At 40.5% G+C, this 22,666-nt stretch overlaps 1 protein-coding gene across 3 annotated transcripts; it reads right to left on the bottom strand.

The window, feature by feature from the left end:
* Positions 1-1,531: 1,531 nt before the first annotated feature.
* On the bottom strand, positions 1,532-22,331 carry SLC46A3 (solute carrier family 46 member 3). Of its 3 annotated transcripts, none has more exons than XM_081046263.1 (6): positions 22,012-22,331; positions 21,307-21,520; positions 12,467-13,337; positions 10,935-11,018; positions 5,087-5,243; positions 1,532-2,777 (listed from the first exon to the last, which is right to left on the bottom strand). In XM_081046263.1, the coding sequence occupies exons 2-6, from the start codon at positions 21,493-21,495 to the stop codon at positions 2,693-2,695; spliced, it is 1,386 nt and encodes a 461-aa protein (XP_080902389.1). In that variant the 5' UTR covers positions 21,496-21,520; positions 22,012-22,331; the 3' UTR covers positions 1,532-2,692. The 3 variants fall into 3 exon arrangements, with proteins under 3 accessions (XP_080902389.1, XP_080902391.1, XP_080902390.1); XM_081046265.1 differs by having other exon boundaries at positions 21,708-22,219; XM_081046264.1 differs by lacking the exon at positions 22,012-22,331 and adding an exon at positions 21,670-21,778.
* Positions 22,332-22,666: the final 335 nt, after the last annotated feature.

Genomic DNA, 22,666 nt, shown 5'->3' with positions numbered 1-22,666 from the left:
CAGGAACTTGAAGTTCCTTGGTGGTTTCGATACGCAGGCATTTCTTTAAAAGAGGACTGAAGCTAGGGCACCCTATTCTTGTTAACAAGAGTTTTGGATAGTGAGTGATTTAGTGAGCGTAGGAATGGAGAAAAGGGACTTTCTGAGGCTGTGAGAGGCAGGCCGTGAAGATCCTATTGAAGAGTCCAGTCTCACAGAAATAGAAGTACACCCTCTCTAGTGGTGAAAATATTTGTTTCTACTAGATATGGCATATCTAACCCCCTTGTACAGTGCTGCAGCAAAAGGAACATGTTTTCCATTTTTTGTTTCTCTTTTTATGGACGCCATAAAAACAAGTCATCCATTAGTTTTCTTTCTTTGGATAATCAGATCCACGGGTCACATTATGAGACTTGAGACGATAGCTTTTTCTTTTTTTTCTGGTTCTGTCTTGACCATATACCCCTATCAGCTGGTGTGTTTCTCTAGTTTCTTCAGCATCACATTTACTAGCCATCTTTCAGGATAGTCACTTCGGAGGTGGCTCAGCTCCCTCAGGCGATAGTTTTACCCTGGGCCACCTCCATCCCGTCCCTGATACACTGAACTGCATCTCAAATAGTCTTTGCTCCACTGAGAAGTCATCTGTCAGTCCTTCAGTGTTTTAAACAATATCACTGTGCTCTCTTCAGTTTGGATAAAATGTGTAAAATCATGGAAGGCTGAGCTGGAAGGGACACCATCGCAGACCATATTCTGTAAGCTCAAAACAGGCAATATTGTAGGCCGTGTAGTTGGGTACAGGTAGTGCTAGTGTGTTTGGGGGGCACCTCATACTCGGCCGGACGCAGTTGTCGGTGTTGGAGTTAAAACCTGTCACGTGTGCCTAGCTATGGAGGAGCTCAGCGGTGCCAAGTCCATCCCTGTACAAAGCTGCTGCTTAGTGGTCAAGTCACGTCTCTCGGGGACTCACCCTCCTTGTCTGTAAAAGGAGGAAAACGAAGCTCTCCTCTGCAGGGTTATTAAGTGGATAAAATTAGTTGATACAGAAAGCACTTTGTAAACAGGAAAGTACTTGTTCTTTTGGTTTGGGAAGAGCGTTGCACAGGAAGGAACACAAAAATAAATAATTCTGAGCATCACGCAGCTCTTCCTGGGCTCCTGGCTCAGAAGACATTAGCCAAACCTAAAAGGAATGGTGCTGGAAACAAGAATTCCTAGTATTTTGAATGTCAAGCAATCATTGATTTCCTTACAGAAAAAACCATAAGTGGGGCCATCAAACAGAAGACTATATGAGAGATTACAAAGACATCAGTCACCTAGTTGTACTTCAAGGCATTTGTGTCATTACATACGGTAAATTAGAAAATGGGAGATATTGGAGGATCTGGGAAAATACTATAAACCAATCTAAAAAGTACATGGCCTCGCATAGTTTTCAATTTATTTGCAAGGCTGGCTTAACAACGACAGCATATCAGTGTTACCCTGCTGGTGCATTAACTATATAACTTGACATTATTTTTACAAATAAAAACAAAACTTTGGTATTTGATTCAACAAATGTTTATTCAGGATATAATAAGGAATCGAAGACTGTCTTCAAGGTGCTCCCTGTCAAGTAGGGGAAACAAACACTACAAGGCCGTGGAAAATGCTAGGATGGCAGGAGACACCAGAGCTGTGGGGTACTGCAGGACAGTGGGACAGTGGGAGGGGCAGGAGCGGGGAAGGAACAGCAAGAGGACTCCACAGAGGAAGCAATGTTTGCTTGGGACTTGGGAGTTTCAGGGTCACGAGGGAGGAAGGACAAATGGAACGATGTATCAAAAGACGGGAGGCAGGAAAGAATGTTTTCAGGGACCAGGGCGGATCCCAGGATGAGTATAAGGCAGTAAGAAATGGACACACTTTGACAGAAATAAAGAACAAATATTGGTGCTATTAATATAATATGGCTTTGCTTCATGATTGGCTATTTGCTCAGTTGTTACATTTCTTTAGAAACAATTATTTATAACCTTATTTTTTTTCCAATCACCCCTTTGTTACCTATAAAAATGTTATCATGCCTGTCACTGATGAAACATATTAGGAAAAGTGAAAATATGTATTCTTTAAAGTGCTTCCATTTTAAGGATTTTGCATCTACTATAAACTTTCACTGTCAATAGCACCTTGATGGGCTCTATAAAACAAAGCATTACCCAAGCAGAGGTAAAATTACAAATATTTGAAACTTCTATTATTTTCCTATTAGTGAATGATTCATCATGATTTTCAACAGGTATGCCTTCCAAATCCTTGAGAGAGGTCAGAAACCCATTTTGCAGGTGAAAAAATTGAGGTAAAGAGTTCTCCTTGGTCTCAGTGTGAGAGACTGGAGTATGTCAAGGAGATTATTGCTTTTGATCATATCCAGTTTCTTAATCCCTCTCAATCCTGTTAAGTTTCAGTTTCTTTTGTAAATCCGAAAGGGGAGCATTTTGAGATTTGTTCTTCTCTGTATTGAAAATACATCACACGATATTCATGAAGTGCTCAAAGTGCATGGTACTGCAGGGAGGGAGCCAAGGGCTCTTCTAGGTCCTTCCAAGAAGAGAGAACCCATAACATCGATTGTTCGTGAAGTATTACGAGCTAGTTTGTATGTCTCAGAAGTCAGAGTATATGATATGAGCATTTGTTTTTTTGACATCGCAATTAATTATCTGTCTGAAGTATCATCACTGGATTCTTCTTGGATAAGAAGTACTTCTCTTCTCTTTCTCCAGCTGGTGCACTTGATAACACTGCAAAAGCAAACAAGACATCTTAAAATTAAGGCAATGCGTACATAAATAATCTGTATTTCACCTTTTCTCTGGTTACATGGCTTCTAATAAATTATGCAGATTATGCATAGAAGGAACATACTGGTATTTTGACTCCAACAGACTCATGCATAGCATTCTGAAAAGTATGAAAAATGTACAAAAGTTCTTTCTCTTCCATTTCCCTAAAATGTCCACCTGTCCCACTGTCTACTCTGTAGTCCACAAAAAATAGTTCTAACTAAGGTTATTACTGAAGTTCATGTTCGATAGCTATAACTCAGCACAGATGCCATCTGGAAATAATTACAATAGCATGTCATTTTAATTTTAAAAATATTGAACAGTATAGGGATAAAAAACTCAGAAGACCATCTACATTTACATTATTAGAAGCATTATTAAAAAGATAACTACCTTTTATCCAGCTACACTGATTTTTTTAGTTATAAAAGTAATATGTGTTCATAACAGAATGTTTATAAATATTTGAAGACTAAAATTAAAAATACGTATTATTCTACTCCCCATGTAGGCAATTCTTATTAAAGTCATTTTGCACGATACATATGTGCCATCTTTATTAAACTATTGCTGAACTTTCTTTTGCCATAATGAATTCTTTATATATAAATTTTGACATTACTGATCATTTCCTTAGATAGGTTTCTAGTAGGAATCACTGGGTGATACTATGAACTTTTGAAAAAAGCTGTTGATACGTGTTTATGAATTGCTTTCCAAAAGTGACGGTGCCCAGGACACTACGCACAAGGATGAGTGTCTCGTCGTCTCATCGTGCGCTCACTAGCACAGCAGGAACTTTTAACTTTGTCAATTCCAGAGCTGAATAGTCTCGTTCTCAGAAAGATACCGAGTAAAACTCACCTTTCATCAAAATCACAGAGGAACTGTTACTACTACTGTGGAACGGCCTTACACAGACGTAGCTATTGGAACTGAACTGAGACGATATGCGCTGAGGTCACACTAGGAGTAAGACGCAGGCCGGCCCTTGGGGACCTCACAGCCCTGGCACAACGTATAGCCCATGCGCAAAGGTACAGCCCCTCTCCCTCACCGTGCTGAGGAGAAGCCCGTCTTGTCCGCCCTTCTCTTGATGCCCATCGCTGCTGTTGTGCTGTCACCACGTGGAACTGGCCACGCCCAGTGGGGACAGGTGAGTGAGCTCTCAGCCGGAGGCTTGGTCCCCATGCAGTGTGTCAGGGATATTTGCTTGGGCCTTTGAGCAACCTCTCACCTCGTTAGCTTACACTTTGTGTTAACTGAGAGGCAAAGGGAGAAATAAATGGTTCTTTTATGTTTATGCCTCTGGTCTCTCTCTTCGTTCTATGCACTTACCATTCATCAAAAGAATTTTGTACTTTGCATTCATTTGGGTTTTGATATTTAAAAGGGGAGTCATTAAACAAGCCAACTCTCTGGAAAGAAATCCTAAACTCAGTGCCTTCTATCTGCTCTTACCATTTATCTAAGAATCCATATTAAAGTATGTCTTTGACCATTGAGAATACTACACTCTAGGCAATCATAGTTTGAATATCTATATATTTATTCTTGATGCTAATTTAATCAATTGTTCACATTTAAAGAGACAGAGGGCAACTTCTCAGAGTCTCCATCAAACCCAATCGTTCTTTCTCCTACCGAGTTTCCCTGAAAATAAGACGTAGCTGGACAATCAGTTCTAATGTGTTCTTTGGAGCAAAAATTAATATAAAACCTAGTCTAATTTTACTATAATATAAAACTGGATATAATGTAATGTAATATAATAAAATATAATATAATATAATATAATATAATATAATACAATACAATATAATATAATATAACACCGGTCTTATAATATAGCATAATTATAATTATAATGTAAGACCCGGCCTTATTTTATTATAATGTAAAACCTGGTCTTAATATAATAGTATAGTATAGTATAGAATAGAATAGTATAGTATAGTATAGTATAGTATAATATAATATAATACCTGGTATAAAATAAGACCAGGTCTTATATTAATTTTTGCTCCAAAAGACGCATTAGAGCTGATGGTCTGGCTGGGTCTTGTTTTCGGGGAAACACGGTAGATCTTGCCAGCCATGTCACTGCCTCTGTCTTCTTAAGTCTCTATATTGACAGATGTCTTCATATCTAAAAGTTCTTGAGAAAAGTACATTCTGGAGCCAACTTCAACAGATCTATGTAAGATTAGGAATTCATTTAATCCAGCTATTCTTCAATAAAATGATTATAAGTAAGTACATACCACAGACTAATCACTGGAATCAGTAACAGACCCGCAGACAGCAGAAAGGTGAAGCCTGGGAACCATGCGACAGTGGCGGAATAAATTCCATTAAAAGTAGAAACTGCAGTGACTCCGCTGAGTGTTTCTAAGAAAGCAATGCAAGCAAACAGGGTACCTGTTTGGGGTCCGGGTACAGAGGGAAAAAAAGAAAAGGCTAAGTTACACAACAACAAACAACTACTAATGGAGAAAGTTGTTATTCATTGAAAAGAGCAAACATGGGGCCCTGCTTGGTGAATGAAGGCCATTCTCTCAGAATCCCTGAGAAGCCAGTGACCCACTTTGTGGGAGAAGAAGCTGAGGTCAGGGGTTCTTCTTGGACTTGATGTGAGAGATATTGAAAACAATACAGGTGACCCTTGAACAACATGAAGATTAGGGGCACTGATCCCCTGTGCAGTCGAAAATCCACGTATAACTTAACTTTTGACTCCCCCAAAATATAACTACAGTTGTCCCTCAGTGTCATGGAGCATTGGGTCTAGGACCCCTGCAGATACCAAAATCTGCAGATGCTCAAGTTTCCTATATAAAATGGCTTACGTAGAACAATGCATAGTATTTCCAATGTAAATAGGATAAAGCTAACAGGCAAGGAAACTGACGCGTTTGAAATCTGCACTGTCTCCCCTCCCTGCCACAACCTCAGGCATCGCCACAACCACCCCTGACCTTCAGGAGGATGTATCCCACTCTGTCCCCAGGCTAATCTGTGACACACAGCAGCAAAATCCTCCCCATCCGCAGAGGCTTCTGAGAGGGAAGGTAATCCTCCAGTCGGACGAGAGTGGCAGGTGCGGAGATGATCTTCTTATCATACGTTGTACAATTTGAATTTGATCCCTCCCTCCAAAGTGACAAAAAAGTTCAGTCTCCACAAGATTCGTCTGTGTTTGACTCATCAAGTAACTCTGTGTTCTAGTGAAGGTTATGCTACAGTTTGACATTAAGTTATTCTTCATAACATACTTTTTTCCCTCTAACCTGCTTATTTGCCTCCGCCCAGAGGTGGCTCACCACATGAAGAAGAGTCGGGACTCGGCCACCCTTCACACTTGCCACACACAAGGTTTGCTAAAGGGAAGGCCATGGAGCATTGTTCAAGAAGCAGAAAATGGCTGCAAGGTCAGTCCACGTGCATAATCAGAGAGAAATGGCCATTATTCTACCAATTTTTCATTTTGTCTGGAATCCAAGACCGTACTGATGGAAGAGTTAAACTTCTGGAAGTCAGGCTGCTCATCTTGGTGCATCTTTTTTCCTCTTTGTCAAATTGTGCATCAGCACATAAAAAAACAAAAAAACAAAAAAAACCTGTGACCATTTTCAGCCCTCCAGGATTTCCTTGGTGTTAAGTTCCCATGTCGTGTCTGCAGACCCTGTCATGAAGCCATCGTGCTGTCCCCTACTCTGTCAAGTTTACTTTTCCAAGATAAAGTGTAATGCATTTTTCTTATAAACAGTGCACATCATGTAAAAAAATTGTGTTTGATTGGACGGATAGGATCAGGCAAGTTTGAGGCTCACCTTTCATAGCTGGGTTATAGTTTATGTGTCTATTTCTAATACCCCCCAGGTCTTGATCATTTAGACTGTGCACTGATTTTTATCTACTTAAACTCTTTGCCCCAATATACATTTTCTCACACATTGCTTCAAATTCTTCATTGAATGGTGAGACACATGTTCATAAAACATAAATATACCTCTGCAGAATATTGTGTTTTTGTGTATGCCTTCTTTTGTCAGTGTCAAATGCAAAGCGACTCTGTTTACTGTGTCCCCAGGGCCCAGCTGTCCTGCACACGATACACATTTAATATGTATGTGTCAAATGAAAGAGTAAAAGCTTAACTCAAGGGCCCAGGTATCAATCACCAAGTAGCACAGAGACTTGCTGCCTTCATGATTGGGGAATATGTTAGGTCAGCTTAATTAGGAGGAAGTCGTCCTACTTGTCTAACTACTTTATGATTTTCTCACAGTTCTGGTCTCTTGCTACAGGTAAGCATAGCGCCACAGAGGACTGCATAGTCCTGGTCCAATTATGCAAATAGCTCGAATCCATTGCTGACGGAAAATTGGTGAGGCGGTGCCTGTCTGTCCTGACACCGACAACCATGTCATTGAGAAGTAGCTTTAGCTTGTTGCGGGACTCCCTTGAGCAATTCAGTGTTTAACAGTTGGCAGAGGTACACTGGATTAAATAAGAAGTGCTATTTAGTGTATTTGCTAAGCTTCTCTTTAGTCCCAAGGACCTCAAACGTCAAATCTGTTTTTACTGTGTTCCAATGACAATTGCATGAAATACACAGGTGATGGTAGAGGCAGTACAGGTGGCTTTAAATACGAGTCTCACAGCTGTATGGAGCACAGAGATTTCAAAAGAATTACCCCAATCCAGTTTTCTTCCCTTTCTTATTTAAGATAATAGTGATAGTGAGAGGCACGTGAGAACCTCCACAGGTTTCCCTTCTCTGATTGTTTTAAAGTGCATAATACTTTCACAAAAATATCCCATTTTAAACAAATAACAAAGGATGGAAACATATTCACTTATGGAAATGTCAACACCATAAAAGGATTTCTTAGTTTGCAGTTAAGAACAAAGTAATTATACTCTCCTAGAACAATGGAATCACAATTCATAAAGTTATCACAATTCAGAATAGGAAATGCCAAAATGTAAACGAAACATTTTAAAATGTCACTACATTTAACAGCATGAAACAACTTTTTAGAAGCCTTTATACATAAATGAAACCAAATGTAAACAAAAATAAACAATACCTTCTGACACATCTATTTTAACTCTTAAGTCAAAGCAAATAGATTTTTCTTTCTTCCCCAAACAGCTTGAGATATAATTCACATACCATAAAACTCTTAAATTGTACAACTTAGTGGCTCTTAGTATGTTCAGGTTAGGCAACAGTCACCAGTAATTTTAGAACATTTTCATCACCCCAAAAAGAAACTCTGTACCCAATAGCAATCAGTCCCTTTCTCCCCAGCCCCTGGAAAGCACTAGCCTAATGTCTGTCTCTATGGATTTGCCTTTTCTGAACATTTCGTATCAATGGCATCGTTTTATAATATGTGGCCCGTTGTGACTGACTTCTTCCATTTAGCATAATGATGTCAAGGTTCATCCACATTGCAGCATCTATCGGAACTTTCTTTTTATTGCCAAATAATATTCCAAAGACCACATTTTGTTTATCCATTCATCAATTCACAAACATTTGTATTGTTTCTATTTTTTGGCTATTATAAATAGTGCTGCTATGATCATTGTGTACAAGATTTGTGTGGACATATGTTTTCATTACTCTTGCGTACACACCTAGGAATGGAATTGCTAAGTCAGAAGGTAACTCTATTTAACTGTCTGAGGAACTGCCAAACCATTTTTGCAAAATGGCTGCATCATTTTAGATTCCCACCAGCATTGTATGAAGGTTCCAATTTCTTCACATCCTCACCAACACCACCTTTTTCGTTTTAGCCATCCTAGAGGGTCTCATTGTGGTTTTGATTTGCATTTCCCTGATGTCTAAAATGTTGACCATCTTTTCCTGTGCTTATTGGTCATTTGTACACCTTCTTTGGAGAAATGTCTATTCAAATCCTCTGCCATTTTTTAATTAGGTTGTCTTTTTGCTGTTGAGTTTTATGAGTTCTCATATGTTCCGGATACAAGTTCCTTATCAGATGTATGATTTACAAATATATTCTCCTATGCTGTGGGTTGTCTTTTCAATCTCTTGATGGTGTCCTTTGAAGCACAAAGGTTTTCAATTTGGATAAAGTCTAACTTACCTATTTTTTCTTTTGTTGTTGTGCTTTTGGTGTCACTGCATAATCCAAGGAAGCAAGTACATTTTTACATACTATACTTACACAGTTTTATATAAGTGGTTTTCCAGTTACTCATCACCACATAATCTATAAACAGTTGTGTAAATATACAGCTACATTTTATGAGTGGAAAAGAATCAAGAAATATATTTTTTAATTTACTGAATTATGCAGTCTGCCCCAGTGTTGACTACACTGCCATAAATAGAACAGCATAACTATGAATTATTCATAAACAATTAACATGAACATTTGCACCAGGCTCAGATATGAAACAAAGAAAGCCCCAAAGTCTAATGATACTCCTGTGCTACAAAGGAGAAGGCAGACGACCCCATGTGCCTGATATCTAACTAGTAACTAGGTCTAATTAGAAAGCCAATTTTTGTTTTCAAACTCTTAAAAATTTATTTAAGTGTGTTTTTCCAGGACCCATCAGCTCCAAGTCAAGTAGTTGTTTCAGTCTAGTTGTGGAGGGCGCAGCTCACAGTGACCCATGTGGGGATCGAACCAGCAACCTCTTGTTAAGAGCACTGCGCTCTAACCAACTGGGCTAACTGGCTGCCCCTAGAAAGCTAATTTTTGTTTACCTTTTGCACTGGTGATTTGCTGTCTTCCCCTTCAGCTGTTTGTTTCTCTCGGCCTGCTCTGTGTTTGGGAGGCTCTCACCCCACAAATTATATGACTTGGTCTTCCTTGATGGTCTGACTTCCTGTTGCACTTGGCCAATGGCATGAAAGAGGAGAGAAAGGTTGTGGTGTTTCTTCTCTGCTCTCTCCCTATTTGTGCAATCCTCTCTGGGTGCCTCCACACTCCCCACTCCTCTCTACTGTGCTGCATTAATGGCTCTTTATTGAACCAGCTGAGTGGGGCCTGTTTTTGCTAGGACTGACTCAGACCCAGCATACGAATACAAGTAGAGGCTACATATTATATTCTAAGTATTTAAGAGTTATAATTCTGACTAACCGGTAGCTGAGATATGTTCTGTCTCCCTACTCTGAGAAATATACCTTTGCTGTGGTTTGGAAGGTCAGACACAAACTTAGACTTCTCAGACCTTTCCAAGTTCCATGTTGGAATCTGGCAGCACTGGGAGAGCTGGCCCGGGCCTCAGTCCCAGCTGCAGGCTGCCGGGTGCCGGTATTGTGTTCTACCTCTTCTCCATCCTGCTCAGGATGGCTGTACACACTCCGCTCTGCAATTCCAAGGTGGGCCAGACCCCCTACAACGCCCCTGCTCGGCTACCCCTTTAGTCTAGAGGTGCGCCCCCTGGGGTCCCAGTCCTCCCTTAGGAGAAAGGGTCTGGGGAAGAGGATCATGCAGGCATCAGTGGACACGAGCCCAGAGCTGCTTGTCTGGGAATTATGGGGACCCAGGAACCCAGAGTGTAGTCTAGAAGGAGGGAGGTGTTGTGGGCACCCAGAGGGCGCATCTGCCTGGCCCGGAGGTCTCCTCTCCTCTTGGGGCAGGGTCTGGCCAGAGCAAGCCTTTTAAAACATGCGCCTCTTCCTAACGTACAACTTAACGTGTTTTCCCGCAAATAAGACCTAGGTGGACCATCAGCTCTAATGCGTCTTTTGGAGCAAAAATTAATATAAGACCCGGTCTTATTTTACTATAAGACCGGTATAACATAATACCAGGTATAATATAATAAATGTAATATAATGTAATATGATATGATATAATACTGGGTCTTATATAATGTAACATAATATAATATAAGACTAGGTCTTGTATTCATTTTTGCTCTGAAAAACATATTAGAGCTGATTGTCCGGCTAGGTCTTATTTTCAGGAAACGTGGTACCACTCAGCTCAAAAGGAATGTGTGCAGAAAAGGGGCTGTAGAATGTTCTGAAGAATCAAACACTGATTGTACATAGATTTGAGTTGGTACAGATTATAGATTCATTATATTCCTTAAGCATATTAAACTCACCTTGTTCAGTAGAAAGAACCACTTTTGACATCATGGACCGTAGAACAGAGAGCGGCACAATCGTGAAAAGGAAGGGCAGCCTGACTGTGAGAGAAATGGTTGGAAATCAGAAAACTACCGGTCAGTTTTAAGTGTGAAACACCTTCTCTCCAAGTAGTTCATTTTCCATAAGCATCCTAACTCCTTGCAGCTAAAGAGTGAGTTAATTGTCGAAGTCCATTTAATGAATTAAGATAGACTATAGACAAATCAGTTTAAGGTTAGTTTACTCGCAAATCCTTACTCTGGCCCCAAGAACAGGCGTTCATGGAAATCCTAGGTCCAGTCTATGTAATCTGCCAGCTGAGACTGATCTGCCATTTCCCTCATTATTGTAGTAACCTGTTGTGTAGCAAGTTGTGACTTAATTAGTTTTTTCTGTTTGTTTTTGATTTTTCAGACTTGGCCTGTTGGGTGTTAGCAGTCTTTTATAATATTGATTCATGTATTGATAAATTGGTTCTTTCTTTATCTTCTTGCTCATTCATCTTTGTGGCTGAAGAACTTCATGGACACAAATTGCCTGTGGCCTTACATCACGACCCTTTTAATCCATAGTATTTTTAGGTACGTGATAACATAGTAATATATCACATTTGCAGATCACTTTAAAGTTTTCAATGTGCTTCCACATAGATTAGCTTACGTGGCCGTGGCAACTGTAAGGAAAAACTAGCATTTGTTGAATACCAGGCATTGTACTCACTGCTTTACAGTCATCTCTCCTACGAGTCATTATAACCTTTTGAAGTAGGTAGTACTAGGCCCATTTTACAGTGAAAAAATGAGGACTCTGAGTACTTAACCTTCCCAGATCACCTAGTGCTAGAGATGGAAATTAAGCCCAATGCTGTTCGGTCACCCTGCTTCCCTGTAAGGTAGCAAGAGGTTAACACTACCTTTGTAGCAAAGACTAAATTGGGCCTTTCCCAAGGTCCCAATTTACAGATCTTGTAGCACTTTCAAATGCAGTATCTCACACAAGCCCTACAAAAACCACGTACGAGGTAGGTAGTTAAGGAAGCAGTCCAACTTGCCAAACAGTAATTTCTGAAGTGAACAATTTGCTGAAAGATCAATTGGCAAAACCTTATTTTAACAAATATTCTTCTTGAATACATTCAATGAATATTATTTTTTCTAAGAAATTTGTTGAGTATACTTTATATAATTGTCATTAAAATTCTATGGAAGGTAGCCTTCTTAGCAGCATTTTAAGAAATACTCGATTTGGTGAAAGCTATATTGAAGAACTGAGTCATAAGAACAATGTTCCTCAAAACATTTTTTTTTTTTTGGCAAATTTGGAAAGTTGTGGTTTATTCAGTGAATTTTCTTTTAAAGCAAATTGGTGCTCGGCTTCTGGTAAACCAGCTTTTCATAAAGTACCTTTGATTGAACTAGACCACATTAAATAGAGAATTCTATATTAAAGTTTTCCCCCAATAGACTCATTCATTTTAGTTGGTTCTGAAGCGACATCAGTAACTTACCTAAAAGCATCACCAGGGTTGTTCTCGCAAAAGCAGCCATAGCCATTCCTGCCATGGTGGTTACGATTCCAACTAAGGCCATGTAAATATCTTCCATACAGTAAGAAAAAAGCCATATTCCCAGGAAACTGCTCAGAAAAGAGATACTACCCAAAGCTGATCCATAACCTATAAGAACTTCATTCCAGCAGAGCGGTGAATCCAATTCATAGAGGATAAAAATGGGGGAAATGCCAACTATCACGAAAAAATAAGTGATCATTGTGAAAATCAACAAACAGAGCAAAGACCGTCGCTCACGAGAAGCATTTTTAAAAAGCATGTAAGTTCGGTAAAACAGGTTTTTAAAGCTTTCACTACATGACATGGAAACATTCTGAGATGAAGTCTCTTTCATTGAATCACCAAGAAAAAATAAAATATAAATCAAGTTCACAGTAAGAGCCGTACTAATAATTAAAAAGGACCACACAAAGCCAAGTTCTCTAATAAAATAGCCAGAAGACAGTCCTGTTAATCCAGTAACAACTCCAAGGATGAAGTCAATGATAGCTATTCGAATTGTTCTTTGTTTCTCTTCTTTACACTGATCAACTATGTAGGCAAAACTGGCTCCCAAAAATGTGGTAGAATTGCCACAAAGTGCCCCAATGAAGGTAGATGCAATCAAAAGCTGGAATGGGAAGGCAAAATAGGAAAGCAAACAGAGCCAGACGCTGGTCGCGAGAGCACCGGCGGAAGACAAAATCAAAGGGAATTTTCGTCCACGATGATCACTGTGGGACAGAAGTATGAACGTGGACACGAGACCGGGAATTAAACCACTTATGTCCATCTGCAGATTGAAAAGAGACACCTTTTTCTGAACTTCCTGCAGAGAAATAAAAAGAAGACAATGTGTTTATGGAGGTTTATACAATGCACAGAGAACAGCAGGGTGCATGCTTTTCTTCACATCGCCAGTAAGTCTGGGATGGGGACTCTGGTGGTGGGTTTGGTACAGCTCAAATCTTCATCCAGTTCCCAAAGCAAACATCAGGCATCAGGAAGTGACATCGTCATCAATGCTCAGTCATAACCATCAGGTACCACAGTGAGGACTTTAACCCTTAGAAATAAAAATGTGTGTTGGTGTGTGTCTGTCTCACACAGAGAATCCATAGACCCCAAAGCCTTGGGGACTGGCCAGATAATGACTTTTCTTTCTTATATGAACAGCCAGCACTAAGAGATCAGATGGCTGTCCTAACACCAAAGAATTATTCTTTCCCATGATACGTCTGTGTTCTCTAACGGGGAACACATATCACGTGTAAATGTCACATTTGATAGACACTTATTTAGCAAGAGCTAGGTTGTCCTTTTCACATGTGTCTTCACAAATAGGTCAGTGAGAAACTTATTCCTTTATTTACTAAATATTAAGATAAAACTCCAAGAGGAGCTTTTGCATTGACTAAAGATGGTAGCAGGCTGTGAGCCAAGGACTGAGATAAAGTCAGCTCCCTTGAGGACAAAAACACATGAACTCACACAAATTAGTAGCTGCAACAACTGTTACACTAGTTATTTGATGGGAAGAATTTGAGGTGATTTAGAAGCATTTTCTGCTCGCCACATCTCTATGTTTTCCAAATTTTATATAGAGTATGTGCCATTTTTATAATGGGAATTACTACGCTAATTTAAAAAACATCTATTCGTGTAATATTTAGAAAGCACCCCAAACAATCAAAATATCAAATACTGAATCACTGTCTTTTTTAAAATAGTGAGCCTATTTTTTATTTTTACATATTCTTGTAATTCAAGCAATTCCATGTTGCCTGGAAATGTTCCTGTCACTCGGACTCAAAACTTAGCCATCTTAGTTCTGGCCTTTCTTTCACCCATGCCCCACCAGCACCGTCTAGCAGCCCACCCGTGCTTCTCAGGCTCCTGGCCTTTGCAGCCCCACAGCTGCCACTGGAATAACTCATTAGTTTTCACCAGGACCACTCTGGCATCTGACGGGTCGCTTTATTCAATTCACTAAGTGCCAGTCTTCGGACTGCAGAGCACAGACACGACCAAATGTCTTTCACCTGCCTAGGAGCTTCAGTTTATCTCTCCACTGCCTGCTGGGAGCCAAGTTCACTGTCCTTAGGTTGGTACTAAGGCCGCCCAGAGGTGGTCCAACCTCACTTTCAGCATTATCCCCACTCATTCCCCAAAGACTCTGTATTCCAGACACAGTCTTACATTACATCTGTCCCAAATCAGATGTAATCTCTCCTTCCTCTGAACCTTCTCACAGGACAATTATCATTCCCCAGTTATACTTTTTTGCATAATTAAAATCTTGCGTTCTGGTGTCAGATGCATCTGGATTCAAATCCAGCCAGTTCTTTAGTAATTGGAATGACCTTTAAAAATACATATCAGCTGCTGTCACTCCTCTGCTCAAAATCCCCTGATGGCTGTCATTACACCAGAATAAATCCAAGTCCTAGCAGTGGCGTGGGTGGCCCCAAATCATGACTTCTCTGATTCAGCCCCACTTCCTCCGTCCTCTCAGCTAACACACCACTTCCCAGACACCCCACACTCATTCGCTTTTGTACTTGCTCTTCCCTCCACCTCACTGTCACCTGCTCACTTCCTCAATTCAAATGTCACCTCCTCAGAGGGCCTCCTGTGACTCGATCCAAAGCAATTCCACTAACCCCACCCAACGCTCTCTCCCCTTATCCTGCCATCTTTTTCTTGAGACGCACCACTCCTTGACAGGCCATGATACAGTAATTGTTCCAGTCACTGTGTGCCTCCTCCACTACACCGTGCGTTCCAGGACGGCTGCAACCTGGTTTTCCTCCCCACAGCAGCCAGCTTCTAGAACAGGGCTCGGCACAGGGCAAGTGCTCCGTACTGAGTGAGGGAATGATCAGTAAAACCTGCCTCTGGAACTGGCTAGCTGTGTGTGATCCTGACCAAATGATTTCTCTCTACAGCTTCTTCATCTGACAAGAGGGGACAACAAGCGCCCAACCTTGCAGGCCATTGTGAGAATTAAATGTAAAGTAACTGTAACACGTTGGGCACAAGGCCTGGATACATGATCAGCGCTTATTCGGTTTTAGATGTTTCTTTTTTATTAAATCAGACTTCCTGAGCACATCATTTTATCTCCTATAGATACAAAGCCATCAAGTAAATACTTATTGAATAAGTAAATAAATTAAACAGTTACCTTTTAATCAACTTCTCAACAAGATGTCCTGTTTTGGGGTTCCTCTTCCCACTTCTCCCTGCCGCCCCCAGTCCTGTCTTCTCCTTTCTATCTGCTCTCATTCCCAACCCAATCTTTCCCACAGGCTGCTATCCTGATCTCGGGCCTATGCTTCAAAATACTGGGTTTAACAAAGACAAACTCCAAACATATTTCAGACATACATCAAAGCTGACTTATGTATACCTTTTCAACTCTGCAGAATTATGTAACATATCAGGGTAAATGGGAGGCCGCAGAATAAAGGAAGTGCTATTTGCTACCCGAGCTTCAACAGAATGACAATGTCCTGAGACGGGTAAATTAAGGAAATCATATCCACTTTAAAGCAGTCACAATTTCATAAGCCAAAATGTAGATATTAATTCCAACTGAATACAAAATATTCCTTATGCGCTGGTAACAAGGAATTGTGTCAGCTATAGAAAGGTTTATATACGAATTCTTCAGCAAGGACAACTTCACGATCTGTTGGGTAACCCTGAGCTGCCCCTTTACCCTCTTTCACCTCCCTCCCCCTGCTGCTCCCCTTTCCCTCATAACCACTATACTGTTGCCTGTGTCTATGAGTTTTGGTTTGTTTGTTATCTTGTTTGTTCATTTGTTGCTTTCTATTTTACATCCCACAAATGTGTGAATCATGATTTTTTTATTTTTTCTGTCTGACTTACTTTGCTTAGTATGATATTCTCAAGATCCACCCATGTTGTTGCAAATGGCAATATTTCACCTTTTCTTATGGCCGAATAATATTCCATTGTATACATGTACCATATCTTCTTTATCCAATCATCTATCGAAGGACAATTCAGCGATTTCCAGGTTTTGGGCACCGTGAACGATGTTGCAATGAACATAGGGGTACATGTCTTTTATGTTTTCTTTTTTGGGGGGTAGATACCCAGAAGTGAGATTGCTGGGTCACAAGGTAGTTCTATTTTTAATTTTTTGAGGAACGTCCATACTGTTTTCCATAGTGGCTGTACCAATTTACATTCCCACCATCAGGGTATGAGGGTTCCTTTTTCTCCACAATCTCTCCAATGCTTGTCTTGATGATAGTCATTCTAACAGGTGTTAGGTGATAACTCATTGTGGTTTGGATTTGCATTTCCCTAATAGCTAGTGAAGTTGAACGTCTTTTCATATATCTGTTGGCCATTTGTATATCCTTGGGAGAAGTGTCTGTTCAGCTCCTCTGCTGTTTTTTTAATTGGATTGCTTGTTTCTTTGTTGTTGAGTTGTATGAGTTCCTTATATATTTTGGATATTAATCCCTTATTGGAGGTGTTTGCAATTATCTTCTCCCAATTGGTTGGTTGCCTTTTTGTTTCGCTGATGGTTTCTTTTGCTGTGCAGAAGCTTTTTAGTTTGATATACGTAGTCCCATTCACTTAATTTTGCTTTTACTTCCCTTTCCTTTGAGGTTAAATTAATAAAATCCTCTCTAAGACCAAAGTCCATAAGTTTGGTACCTATGTTTTCTTCTATGCATTTTATTGTGTCAGGTCTTATATTTAGGTCTTTGATCCATTTTGAGTTAATTTTTGTGTATGGTGACAGACAGCAATCTAGTTTTATTCTTTTGCATGTGGCTTTCCAATTTCCCATTTATTGAAGAGGCTGTGTTTTCTCCATTGTATGTTTTTGGCTCCTTTGTCGAAAATTATTTATCCACATACATGTGGGTTTATTTCTGAGCTCTCAATTCTGTTCCATTGGTCTGTGTGTCTGTTTTCCTGTTTTGACTATTGTCACTTTGTAATATAATTTGAAGTCAGAGAGTATGATACCTCTGGCTTTGTTCTTTTTTCTCTGTATTGCTTTGGCTATTCGTGGTGTTTTGTAGTGCCATATAAACCTGATGATTTTTTTGTTGTATTTCTTTGCAAAATGCCATTGAGATTTTTATGGGGATTATATTAAATCTGTACATTGCTTTGGCTAATATGGCCATTTTAACTATGTTGATTCTTCCAATCCATGAACACAAACTATCTCTCCATTTCTTTGTGTCTTCAATACATAGGTCTTTAACATTCTTTGGTAAGTTTATTCCTAGGTATTTTGTTCTTTTTTTTTGCAATCGCAAAAGGAATTGTTTTTTTCATTTTTTTATCTGAAATTTCATCGTTTGTATATAAGAATGCCGTGGATTTTTCTACATTGATTTTGTATCCTGTAACTTTACTGTATTTGTTTATTGTTTCTAATAGTTTTTTGGTGAAATCTTTAGGGTTTTCTATATAAAGAATCATGTCGTCTGCAAAAGGTCACAATTTTACTTCTTCATTCCCAGTTTGGGTGCCTTTTATTTCTTTCTCTTGCCTGACTGCTCTGGCAAGGACTTCCAATACTACGTTGAATAACAGTGGTGAGAATGGACATCCTTGTCTTGTTCCTGATCTTAGAGGAAAAGCTTTCAGTTTTTCAACATTAACTGAGGGTTTGTCACATATGGCCTTTATTATGTTGAGATACTTTCTTTTTCTACCCATTTTATTGAGGGTTTTCATCATAAGTGGATGTTGTATCTTGTCAAATGCTTTTTCTGCATCTACTGATATGATCCTATGATTTTCATCCTTTATCTTCTTTATGTGATGTATCACATTGATTGATTTATATATGTTGAACCATCCTTGTGCCCTGGAATGCACCCCACTTGATTGTGATGTATAATATAATCTTTTTAATGTACTGTTGTATTCTATTTGCTAGTATTTTGTTTAGGATTTTTGCATCTATATTCATCAGAGATATTAGTCTGTAATTTTCTATTGTGTTATCCATGCCAGGTTTTTGTATCACGGTAATGTTGGCCTCTTAAAATGAGTTAGGAAGTATTGCTTCTTCTTCAAATTTTTGAAAGAGTTTGAGAAGGACAGGTATTAAATCATCTGTGAACGTTTGGTAGAATTCACTAGTGAAGCCATCTGATCCTGGACTTCTACTTTTTGATGACTGTTTCAATTTCCTTCTTATTTATCGGTCTATTTAGATTTTCTAGATCTTTGTAATTTAGTCTAGGAAGATATATATTCCTAAGAACCTGTCCATTTCTTCTAGATTATTGTTGAATTTGGTGGCTTATAGTCTTTCGTAGTATTCTTGTGTGGTCCTTTGTATTTCTGTGATGTCCATCATAACTTCTCTTTCATTTCTGATTTTATCTATTTGAGTTTTTTCTTTTTTCCTTCATGAATCTAGCCAGAGGTTTGTCAATTTTATTAATCTTTTCAAAGCAGCAGCTCTTTGTTGCATTAATTTTTTATATTGTCTATTGTCTTTTTGTTTTCTATTTTGTTTAACTCTGCTCTAATTTTTATTATTTCCTTCCTTCTACTGACTTTAGGCTTTGTTTGTTCTTTTTCTAATTCCTTAAGGTGAAATGTTACATTGTTTATTTGGGATTTTTCTTGTTTCTTGAGATAGGCTTGTAATGATATAAACTTCTGTCCTATTATCACTTTTGCTGTATCCCCAAAGTTTTGATGTGTTGTATTGTCATTCTCATTTGTCTCTATGTATCTTTTGATCTTTTTTGTTTCTTCTTGGACCCAGTCGTTGTTTAGTAGCATGTTGTTTAATCTTGACATATTCGTGGTTTTTCTCACTTTCTTTTTGCAGTTAACCTCCAATTTCAAAACATGTGGTCACATAATAGGCTTGATATGGTTTTAGTCTTCTTAAATTTGTTAAGGCTAGTTTTGTGTCCCAACATATGGTCTATCCTTGAGAATGTTGCATGTGCAGAATGTATAATCTGGTGTTCTGGGGTTTAAGGCTCTGTAAATATTGATTATATCCATTTGGTCTAATGTGTAATTTAAGGCTGATATTTCCTTATTGATTTTCTGTTTGAGTGATCTATCCATAGAAGTCAATGGTGTATTTAGGTCCCCTACTATAACTGTATTTTTGTCAGTTTCTCCTTTTAGTTATGTTAGTAGTTGCTTTATATATTTTGGTGCTCTCAGATTTGGTGTATAAATATTGATAAGTGTTATGTCTTCTTTACATATTGTACCCTTTATCATTATAAAATGTTCACTTTTGTCTCTTGTTACCTTTTTTTCCTGAAATCTATTTTGTCAGATATAAGTACGAATACACCTGATTTTCTTTGGATACCATTTGCTTGGAGTATCATTTTCTATCCTTTGAGTTTATATCTGTCCTTATAGCTGAGATTTGTCTCCTGAAGGCAGCATATGGTTGGGTTTTTTGGTTCGTTTTTTTTTTTTCAATCGAACCCACTATTCTGTGTTTTTTTTATTGGTGAGTTCAGTCCACTTACATTTAGGGTGATTATTGAAGTATGAAGATTTCCTATAGCCACTTTATCTTTTGTTTTCTGGTAGCTCTGTGTCTCCATTGTTTCTTTTCCCTTGTGCTTCTGTCTGTTATTTTAGTTTTGTGGTATTATCTGATTTTTTCTTCTGTTTCCTCTTTTTTATGTTATGTGTCTCAGTTCTTGATTTTTTTATTTTTGTTGTTATCATTAGGTTTATGTAAAAAAAAGTTTCATATATATAGTAATCCTTTTTCTTCTAACTGCATCTTATCCATTCCCCTGTGCAAATTCAGACCTTTATCCCCTCCCCTTTTATATTTTTGTTGACATCTCTTATTTTTAAGGTTACAAGAACAGTCCACAACCCCTACACTTAGTGAAGAAGTGGCCAGAACCCACCCAGCAGAGCTGGATATCGAGACAGAAGCTCAGGGAACATTTGTTCTTGGATTTAAAGGGAAGATAATATTCTCTGGGAAGCTGAACAGGGACAGTATCCAGAAAAGGGACTGAAGATGATGGTGGTGCCTCCTGGAAACCAAATATGTTCCTCTGTTCTAAGGAGCCAACAGTGAGAAGGCCGCCATGCCCTGTCCCACTTGTGGGTGGGAATAGGGGTGTTTTCTAGTTCCCTAATATGACAAAAGAAACCCTTTGCTCTAGAGCACCAACTTTAAGGGAAGGGATCCAGGGCAATATGTTCTCTTGAATATTAATTCAATTAAAAACAATAAATGAATCAATAATTAATTTAAAAATGAGACCACTGCTGTGAGCAGTGTGGGGTGATTGAAGTGGGGAGGAGGAGGCTTTCAGCAGCTGAATTAGGACAGAGGTGGGGCCAATACTAATCACCAGCATAGTCACAGAGGCCACCAAGGTGGCTCCCCTCACCCTAAGGGGGCAAGGGCAGCTGACTTTTCCAATGTGTAAGTCCTCTCCTCCTCCATCCCTCCCACTGCTGCCAGGGGTCTGGTGAGGCTATTGAACCTTCAGAGAGAAAGGAGACTGCCACAGAGGAGATGGGAGTGCTCTGAAATGTTCTGAGAGAAAGAAGAGCCAATGTCACAGAGGAAGGGGGTTTTCAGTGGCCAAGGCAGATTAAAGGTGTCAGGAAACTTCAAACAAGAAAGAGAACTGAGGAAAGGCTTTTGGTTTAGGAGTTAGGAGTTTTACTGGTTCCCTTCTGAGATGATAAGTGCCATGTCCTCTCTCATTTAAAACCTCGTTAGACATTCCTTTTTATCGTGTCTTAAGGATATTTTAATTTCTTACCTCCTGGAATGCAAAAATCGGGCTGCTCTTGTTTTTTTCACACTCAGAAATATTGCTCTCGGCTTCCATGCTGTAGTTGCCCGTTTCTTCCCATATTCTCCTGTACACGTATTGTGTTGTCAGGGGAGAAGTCAAAGTCATTGCAAATGCACTGAGGCAGATGGCGGGTTCTACAAAGAAGAGCTTCATATTGCTTGGGGTAGGTAGCTGAGTTCTATAAAAACGAAAAAGGAGAGAGTTAATCAGTTGCGTTCTTATCGGAGAGGCTAGATTTTCCCTGACGGGAAAGAAGAATTTCGTGGAGGAAACAAGTAAACTAGGGAACAGAAAGCAGTAAGCACTTCCTAGGAGAATAACTGTTACCTGGAATAGGGTGCTGGGTAAACCTGAGACTGTCATACCTTCCGTTTTCTAAGAGGAGGACCTGTTAGGGCTCAAACCGCCTTGACGACGATTCTTTAACGTCGTAAGTGGTCGCCCCCGTTGGTGACTCAGTGATCACCTGCTAGGGCCGTTCCCACATGGTGCACCGCCCGCGGGTTTCAGCAGGGGGACGGGGCTCCTCCCGGACGCGCCCGTTGCGCCACTGTTTGTTATTGTCGTCTGGCTGCTTGTTAACCGCGGACAGGAAGGAGTCTTTTAAAAAGCCGCTCTCAACCGTGAAGAAACTCTTTTTTCTTTTTTTTTTTCTTTTTCCAAACTCACCCTACGGTTACAGTCTTCGTGCCAGGCCCGGGGCCCGCACTCCGGGGGCCGTCGCCTCTCGGGGGATGCCCTGCGCGGCGCGGCGCCTCCGAGCAGCGGTGTCCCCGGAGGCGGGGCCGCGCCCGGACGCGGACGGCAGCTTCCGTGGACTGGACCTGGTGCACCTGCCAGGGAGCCTGCAGCCCGTAGCTGACAGCAGACCGAGGGAGGCGGACTCCGCGCCCAGGGCGACGGCGGCCCCTGGCGCGGCTCCCCCCCACCCCGCGGACTCCGCCCGGCGAGCGCGGGGCGCCTGGCGGCCGGCGGGTCCCAGGCCGCGCCGCGCTGCGCGGTGACTCCGCCCCGCCCGCTGGGGAGGCGGGGCGGCCGCGGTGCGGGTCCCGCCCCGGCCGTCGTCGTTCCTGGATTGGTCCGCTCCGACGTCGCTCGCGCGCGCCCGCCCCCGGAGGCCGTGGGCGGAGCCGGCGCCGCCCGCGCGGCCGCTGCTGTCACTCCTCGTCTGCGGTTGCCGAGAGTGTGTGGGTCCGACACGGTTTATCATAGACGCACACAGGGGATCTGTTGCAAAAGTCACGTGTTTGGCCTGCACCACCCCGTAGCATCACGGCCAGCCGGGCGAGGGCCCTAAGAAGAAAGGCAGAGGAGGGGACTGGGG

The sequence above is a fragment of the Rhinolophus hipposideros genome, assembly GCF_964194185.1.
Source record: "Rhinolophus hipposideros genome assembly, chromosome: 4".
Classification (NCBI taxonomy): domain Eukaryota; kingdom Metazoa; phylum Chordata; class Mammalia; order Chiroptera; family Rhinolophidae; genus Rhinolophus; species Rhinolophus hipposideros.
This window is presented reverse-complemented; position numbering and strand designations above follow the sequence as displayed.

Coding starts and splice junctions, on each gene's coding strand:
- SLC46A3 (XM_081046263.1), bottom strand. CDS start 21,495: ATGAAGCTCTTCTTTGTAGAACCCGCCATCTGCCTCAGTGCATTTGCA. Junction 11,019..12,466: donor AACCCTGGTGATGCTTTTAG/GTAAGTTACTGA, acceptor TTTCTCTCACAG/TCAGGCTGCCCTTCCTTTTC. Junction 2,778..5,086: donor ATTCCAGTGATTAGTCTGTG/GTATGTACTTAC, acceptor TTGCTTTTGCAG/TGTTATCAAGTGCACCAGCT.